At 42.3% G+C, this 8,931-nt stretch overlaps 1 protein-coding gene across 1 annotated transcript in view; it reads right to left on the bottom strand.

The window, feature by feature from the left end:
* The window catches only part of LAMTOR2 (late endosomal/lysosomal adaptor, MAPK and MTOR activator 2), a 202,111-nt gene that overhangs the window by 135,342 nt on the left and 57,838 nt on the right, over positions 1 to 8,931 (bottom strand). Inside the window, exon 2 of the mRNA XM_078668574.1 lies at positions 1,879 to 2,041. Coding sequence (XP_078524700.1) covers positions 1,879 to 2,041 — 163 coding nt within the window. The remainder of the gene's footprint in view (positions 1 to 1,878; positions 2,042 to 8,931) is intronic.

Below are 8,931 nucleotides of genomic sequence, written 5' to 3' on the forward strand. Positions count from 1 at the left end.
AAGTCGGGTACAGTAGGAATATATAGGAAGGAACTAGGGTTACTGGTAGTAGAGTGCAAGGTCACCTGATTAATGTATAAGATACATTGAAGTTTATGGGCCAGATACATATGTGGTGAAATTGTTGGTCGGGTGACCTGCGCGCTCTATCACCATGACGTTAGTGTATCTCATTGCCCCGGATGCCAGGGTGTTTTCCAAAGAGCAGAGGCACTTGCTAGCCGAACCAGGAGGTTGGCAGACAAAGACCCCTGCTAACGACTGATTTGGCGAGAGGTTGAGGCTGAAACCTAAAGCTTCAATCTCGTGAAGGTCTGTTAGCTCAAAGCAGGCGCATTCATAATCTTTTTTAATATGATAGCTATCCCTCCTCCTCTACCGAGTCACCGTCATTCCTAAGGATTCTATAGTTGGTGGGGATGGCCGATGCCAATATGGGGTTGGATGTAGCCGACAGCCATGTCTCTGTGAGGAAGAGCACATCTAGTTTCTCATCCCTAAGTAGATCAAATATAAGCACTTTATGTTTTTGAAGTGATCTTGTATTAAGTAGTGCTGCCTTAAACTTTATCCGAGTGGTCACAGTGGCTGAAGAACTATCAATCCGCCTAGTAAGGGTCGGAAGAGCAAGAGTCCAGGTGCAGTTAGAACAGAAACTCTTCACAGTGGGTGCCCGGAGACCAACTAGTTGAACATTTCATCTCTTTAGCTAGGCTGAATAACGCTACCCTATCATAACATACCTGCTCTGTATTAGCAGATGTTATTTGGACATAATGGCTGGCGCTGGCCGCTTCCGGGAAGCAGACGGGCTTGCCTTTGATATGCCTTCCGCTCACTGCGGCCTGATATATATGCATAACTGCGGGGAGGACAGAACCACGACTAGAGCAAGTCCCTTTACCAAGATGGCACTCCTCCCGCCCCAAATCTCCACCCCACCTGGCCGGACAGGGAGGGAAGTGGGATCGCCCTGAAACCCTCGGAACCGGTAGGTGCAGGAGAGATTAAAGTGCCAGCAAATTAAAACCAGAATGCCGGTTAAAAAATAAGACACATAGTTAAATCGGATTCAAATTCAAGTACAATTCATTAGAGCAAAGAGTGCAACAAAATAGTAAAGTGCAGCGAGAGAGAGCAGAGCTACTTGCTTTTCAGAACCGCCAGAGCCTTAGTGCGTCCGCGCTGCTGCCCGATTTATAGGCATGAGTGCAGGCCTGAGGGGTTACCTCCTAGATTGCTCTGATCTATTTTACTTAATGGGATATCGTCCTTTCTACAGCGCACTGAATGCCCTTATAACTAGCTCTTCATATCTTATATTTAGTCATATATAATTTTCATATTTCATCAGAAGTGATAGAATCTCTGTAGCACCTCAGGTACCTTCATTTCCAAAATGCTGTATTGACTCAGGGGAGGGGGGAGTTGATTATTGTATTATTTGCATATGATTGAACAGAGGAATGATGACTGCAATGTCTCGGATATTCCAAGTATGAAAATTAATAAAATCTGTTGAAAAAAATTGGAGAGAACTAGAACAGGTATAAACTACAAAAGGATTCAGAAATGAAAACTTGCCACACATTGATTCAAGAAATAATTGAATTAAAGAGTACAGCTCTCACGGATGCTATTTTTGTGCTAAAAAAACAACAAAAAAACAACACAACTGAGAAACCTCTCTACCACAAATAATATAGGCGATTTGAATGTACGACTGATTCTGAACACATGGTGTGCCCAAGCAGGATAAAAAGTCAAGAGGACAACAAAAATAATTTACGACAAAATAATAGGTGTCTTGGGAATTTACAGGTTTGTGAACACTGAGGCTAGATTTGTACTACGTTTGATACATCAACTTTTTCTTACCATGCAGTCCATGAGGATGAATTTGAGATTGTCTTCATTGAAGGCCTGATGCCCATTCTTGTCGTAGGCAGACCATATATTGCTCGCAATGGCTGCCGTCACCCGAGCATCGGTGTCTCCATAGCCAGAATACGCAAGAAGCGATCCCTCGTTATTAAGAAGCCTATGAATACAAACAAGAAATAAAATTCAGAATTAAAAAAAAGTTTTTGGGGCCCTAAAGGAGATCTTCAAAGCAATGTCTTTTGATTGTAGGCAGCCCAGTTGTCAACTTTTTCAAAGTTTTAGACATTCAATTCAAGAAAAGCAGCTAAGGAACTGCTGTTTATGTTCAAATTAACATAGTCTCTTTTTTGGTTAAAAAAAATAAAAAAATAAAAAAAGAAGAATAAGAAATGTAAGGAATATTGGACATTATTTCCACCCATTTTCTATAGATAATGTGCCTAGATTTAGTTATATGCTGTACAAAAAAATTCAATTACCAGAACGGAAAAACAATGAAAAGAAAATATGAAAGAAAGACCGAGGTCTTCAAACTTTTGGGTGCCGAGACCCTCCTGTCAACATTTTCAGTCGTAAGGACCCCCTCCTGACAAACATTTCTAAACCTGATGGTACAAAAATAAGTAGTCACCTAAAGCTGTACATTTCAGCACTCTTCTGTGCGTACTTGGAACAGCAAATATAGAAAGCACTTTTAATTGTGTTCTAGGGCTGACTCAATGATCCAATTATGATAATTAAAGGGAACAAAGACAGAAAAGTCACATTACAAATGAATGCATATGATTTTATTTACCATCCTATTTAGTGTCAAGAGGAGGGCTTTGCAGGCTCTTTAAACATCAAACGGCTTGTATTTTTCTTATGGCAACCCTACTTTATATTTCTTTTCATGAAATGCATTCTCACACTACTGCAGTAAATGTAAATTACACATTTAAGGAATAGGCAGAGTGGGGGCCCAGGGGGTACTGGAACTAGAAAAACAAGCACTGGCGTTGCCAATAGGTCTCGCATTAATTAAGTTTGAGCTATTGGCATTGTTAAATATTGCAACACCAATTGCAAAAAAAGTCTATTATTGCAGGCCATTAAAATGTGTATTTATTATCGTAGCAATGGTGGCATGCGCATTGATAGGTCGCGAGACCTAAAAACAGTGGGCCTGGGGTCACAGGTAGAACCCACGTCCCTAAATCAATATGCCATATGCATAGTAATTGTGACATTTGATTCACCTCTAACATTGTTATTAATACCCAGCCTAGGAAATCACGGTCACTGGACACATGGCCTCCTAACACTACCATTAGTTGTTTAATAGGTATCTCGATTGGGGTTCTTGAAGAGATCAACTTCCAGAAATGATAGATGTGATGTCTTATGTACACCATAGACAAGGTAAGATGATGTTAAACTTGTACACTTTAGCATATTGTGGAATAATGAGCTCTCCAATGCTGCTAATGATTTGGTACTGTCACACTTCGAAGTTTAATGTTGCCAAAATGTAATGTGGCCAATGGTTAATATTGTCAACTGTTTTGCAATCTTCAGCATTGCACACCGTTAATGCTGTCACACGTTAATGCGGAAAAGATCTGTAGGGGTCATAGTTGGCACTCTTCAGGGATAGTGAAAGTAGATTGCTCGCATTTGTACCTGCTGCAAGCAATGTTTCATGTTGTTGAATCTTAGTAATACATTTAAAAGAATCAGATATTTTAACAACACTAGATCTGAAGGAGGTGAATCTAAAAATGGACCTATCCGCAGCTGGAAGTCCATATGGTTGGCTTGAAAAAAGAATATTAATAAAGAGTGCTAACTCTGGCAGGGTAGAATAGAAGAAGCAGAAAAACCATGGAACAGCTTGGTGGAGTCATGCAAAATAATCTACTGCTCCGTTTCAAAATGAGCCTCTGACACTCGGTGAACGTAAGTGTTAGAAGCATCCACCATCTGGCATGGGGAGCATCAGCTGTGGAGCGTGGACTCGGAGTATAGTTTCCCTAAGACGGGAATGATTCAGTGTAAAGATGAGGCCATAGACAAATGAGCTTGATGCCCCGATGAGGTAAAAACAACGTAAACACAAAGGAAGTCACAGCGAAGGAATATTGCATTGAAGGATCCTTCAATTAGTGCGGCCCCAACACATTCACAATGTTTAAGCCAACTTCAACAATAAGTGCAACGTCATACAATTACCAGCAAGGCCGGTATCGAAACTAAAGTTTGTCTTGATCAAACTGGCCAAAATAACGCCACACTGCAGGAGGCTGCGACTAGAATGCGTCCGGGGGGATACCTGGGTCATGGCATGCAAAGAGTGGAGGCGCTAAAAGCGAAAGCAGCCATGAATAATTAGGGGAGGAGAAGCTGCCACCACATCAAAGGGAGAAGCGGCCGTGACGTAAACACAGCGAAGGAATATTGCATTGAAGGATTCGAAAGCAGTACATCGTAGAAGTCAGGATAAAACAGAAAATGCAGGATATTAAATGTATCTGTCTCTCTCCTCTTGCAGTACAAACTGAAGTCGTGGCAGCACAGGGAAGAACAGATAAAATCCAAGCAGGAAGGTTGACTTCCAAACGCTCTTTCCGTAAGAATGCAGTAGGAAATAAAGCTTGCTTTCCGTAATTGGAGTCATCGCTAAGAAACAGGACGATAAGTGTGGCAGAGACAGAGTAGCTTTTCATTGACAGATATTCTAGCCCCTAGGCCAATAGCGTGAGACTCATAGTGATCTGCCGACGTGAAGATGCTAAGGCTTTTGGTGAAGTGCATCCAACAACTTGCAGGGTGACATCGACAAAGGGAATGGAGTCGCACCGAAGAATGAAGGCAGCAAGAAGCAAGAAGCGCGTTCAGGTAACGATGCGCATTCAAATAATGCCGGATGTTGAAGTATCAATTCTAATATAACAAACGCTGAAAATGGGGATAAAGAGAAGCGTTCCGCAAATCACAGTCAGTTAAAGTTGCAGTGCCTGAAAGCGTAGGGCGATGCTGAGGTAACACGAGTAGAGTGTTTCAGCAGAGAGACACAAAGAGAATTAAAGGAAGGAGCTGGCTATGTAACCAGATAGGTCAAAATATTTGTAGGCATCTTTATAGAGTAAGCAGCGCGCGCACAGTACCTTACATTCAGAAAGTGACTCAGCTGTGTTAGGACGTTTTGTTGTTCTTGAAAGTACGGCCGGCCACCGGCCAGCCATGAATAATTAGGGGAGGAGAAGCCGCACAGCACACGCTGGGAGAAGCCCTTTGATGTGCTGTGCGGCCGTGAAAAAATGCAACTAGGAGGGAGGGAGGGAGGCCGATGCGCGTGCTTGTTTAATCACGTGATTCACGTGAACTTAAAGAAAACCTCACCAAGAAGCCCTTGGTTTGACGAGGATTTCGAGCACTTGAATTCTCGCTCCATAGGTCGCGAGACCTAAAAACTAAGCTTCAGTAATCAGTTCACAAAAGGTATGTAAATATGCAAATGGTCTTTAACGACATGTGAAAAACTCAGGCGTGCTGGGCTGTGTTGGAGATCAGACTGCAGACACAGCTCAGCGGAGCCCAAAGCAGCTCAAGCGGAGACACACTACGGGGGTGAGCTGAATCCCTTATAGTCCTATGTGCATGGGCGGAAGTGTGCCCGTGAATGCGCAACCCCCTTTCCATCAGTCCACGGCCCCCCTGGTGGTCGCGCACCTTATTTTGAAGACCCCTGATGTAAAAGTATCAGGATGAAAGTCCTCTCTGTGAATAGATGACGTTACAACGCAAACAACTACAACGCATGTGTTTACAAAGCAGTTATTACATCGCAACTACCATTACATCGCATGCTTTTACAACGCATGCCATTACAACGCATTTTTAAAACTACAGTTACAACGCATACCATTACAACGCATGATACTTTTAGAACTACAGTAGGGTAAGTGTTGGATAGTGTTAGGGTAAACATGACTATTCCCATGTACACCAAACGCCATACCCACCCTAAAACGAAAAAATCTCCATTACTTACGTAATGGCATGCGTTGTAAAGGCAGCTGCGTTGTAACAGTTGCAATGTAAAGTTAGTGCGTTGTAATGGATATTTGCCCCTCTCTGTGCCTGGCTCATAGGATGCGTCTTACGTGTCTCCATGTAAGTTACCTACTTGAGATACAGATCCTAGGGATATGGCCAAGAATTGCAAGAAGCCTCTTGCTAGTTCAATTTCACCCGTATGGAGGCTTAGCATTATTATGCAGAAGATGCTCAGTCTGCAGCATAACAAAATAAGGAGGAGGCTCCATCTACTGATACAGTATTGCGGTTCCGAATCAGGGACGTTCATGGCACGGAGGTAACCTAGGAAAACCTTCAGAGGGAGAACAGTGACAAGCTCCTCTACAAAAGTTCCTAAGTAACACACCCATGGAACTGGTTCTGGAGCCCATTCCTCGGCATCTAGAGGCTGTGTTACTCATGGACCATCTTAAGAAAGAAAATCACCTCGGACACATAGAAAGACTGTTAAGGTCCTACGTCCTGAAAGACTTTTTCTGCGAGGCAAAGAGGAAGTGTAGAAAATGGTGACAATCATAACACCTCAAAGGCACTACCCCTCTATCCCGCACAGGCCAGTATGAACGAATCACTCTGGAATCATTTTTGGGTCGTACCTAGTGCATGCATGGTATGGGGCTCCTCGATAACAAGCGTGTGATAAGACTGCACTAGGGATCCAAATTCATCCTGCTTTTTGTACTGGAAGAACAGACACTTGCACTGGGATTAGCGTTCCCTTAAGAGCTGCCATCTTTGGATGCGTTTTGCGTCTGCAAAAAACAACACAATGACTGAGCCTAAAGATTTTGGGACTTTGCAGCAGACGGGAATCGAAGGCTTTTTTTCGTGTTTTTTTTTTTTTAATCTGTGCAGTGGCAAGCAGCCTTTACCCAAGATGGTCTTCCTGGGCCTCTGGTTGGATGCGATTTTTATTGTTTGCCTTGGTTAAGAGGTAGTGCTCGTCAGGATGAAGAAGAGTGGGTGTCTTGTGATCCTGGAATCCCTATCAAAGTCTGACCTTTTATATATTTTCTGCAAACTAATAATGGAGCTAACATATAAAGAAAGTAAATCAGTTACATGCAGAGGAGTTTTCCAAGTTACTCTTAGGCTGGCAAGCAGACTGCGTTCAGGCTTTCTTCCTCTGCTGCATCACAAAGAAAAACATGATTGTTTAAAATGTTGGTGTTATGGACCGAACGGTCCATACGCGGACTGCGATTTGTACAAATCACCCATATTCTCATTAGAAAGGCATGAGAGTTTGGATCTAAATGCTTTTTTTATTAACTTAGTGACCGGGTGAATTGGAGTATGTTGTTTATTTATTTGTAGAATTTGACTGTTCACTAATGTTTTTCCTTGCAAAAAACAACAAAAGTCTTAAAAAAAAAAAAGAAAGAAAAAGAAAGGCATGAGAACATCAAGGTTAGCAACAGATAACCCAGTGCTTAGGCTAGCAACCCCTACCTTCCTGAAAATCAATTCGCTCCACTCTTTAATAGGTTGTAAAGCGTTCTAGAGAGTACACTGGTAGTAGGGGCATGACGAGACATAAGTAGGCGTTTCATGGAATCAAGCTGGAAGCACACGAGTAGAGAACAGTCAAACTGGCACATGTTGCACTAATCTGTGAAACTGTACATGTTCTAAGCACTGCACATTGCAGTACAAAACAAGGGCACAGTGGACGGTATGCCATATAAAGTGCTACAAAGAGCTTTTTCAGTTTCACAATTTCTACAAAAACTACGTTTTTGGTTTTATACCAGAGAAATTAATGTCACCCGTAATTCATATTGCTCTCATTTTGAATATATTTGTTTGTAAAGTTTAAAAATAATCAGATTATATAGAATTGCTCTACTATTCATTGTCCCATTTAATATGCTGCTGCCTCTGCACTTTCATTTATTCAGGTGTAAAAGAAGAGAACTAAACTATGGGGATGAGTTTCAATAACAAAAAATGCAAATGCATTTAGATATACATTATTGGCATCGGTCTTGTGAAAACAGTCATTTTTAACGCAGGGGCTATCAGCTACCTGCCAAATGCCTTAGTATGGATGAGAGGCCATCTGATTCAAGGGTCATCTAATAGCACTTCCGGTTTACCGTTCGGGAGCTGATGGGGCTCAAAGGTGTGTGATTTCATTTCTGCTACTCTAGTATTTAGATGAACTGATTATGCGTGAAAAATATTTGTAAATGGTGGCAGAGGCACTTTAACAGCACAATCCAGAACAAAATCTTTATATATGTAATGCTTTAACATCACCCTATCTTATTACTGGAAAAGGGGGAATAAGCCAACACTGTAGGCTGTAGCTCCTGTTGGTTAAGAAGCAGGAGTGAAAGTTGTGATGAGGTGGGAAGCTGCAGCACACACACAAGCCCAGCAGTTCATGGTTGCCTTAATTCCCTCAGCTCTTCTAATCACAAAGGAGTGCAAGCTCACCCAAAGATAGTATAGTGGTCAAGTGAGTCTCTGGCCCCACAGCCTCACTGCTCATTTCGGTCATCCGATTCATTCACCCAGTCACGCGGCATCACAAACAGTGGTGAACCAACTTGGAGGAACCAATTTGACTTGACCAAGAAACCATTTGCATTTGAAAGCAAAAAAGGCAACCAGTGACAAAGCCAAAAAGGTCTAGCTTTGATCATGTGACAAAATGTGCTAATACAGGCATGCAGTGGTGTATTCTCAAGATTTCCAAGTGAAAGCACATTAAAAGTCAGCCCAGTAGGGTTCACCTCAGCCTGGTAGTTGTAGTTGTTACTATGCTATCCGTGGTGGTGGTACTGTGGTGGTGGTATGGTAAGGATACTGGTGGCTGTATGGAGTGATTGGTATGGGCTGCCATTATTGACAGTGGTGTGGTATATTTGGTATTGATGGGGTATTGGTTCAGCATGTGCCAGATACAGAATTGAATGTGACCAAAAGCGTGATGACTGGGAGTAGTGTATAGATTTAAAA

This window comes from Lissotriton helveticus, chromosome 12, assembly GCF_964261635.1.
Source record: "Lissotriton helveticus chromosome 12, aLisHel1.1, whole genome shotgun sequence".
In the NCBI taxonomy this organism is placed as follows: Eukaryota; Metazoa; Chordata; class Amphibia; order Caudata; family Salamandridae; genus Lissotriton; species Lissotriton helveticus.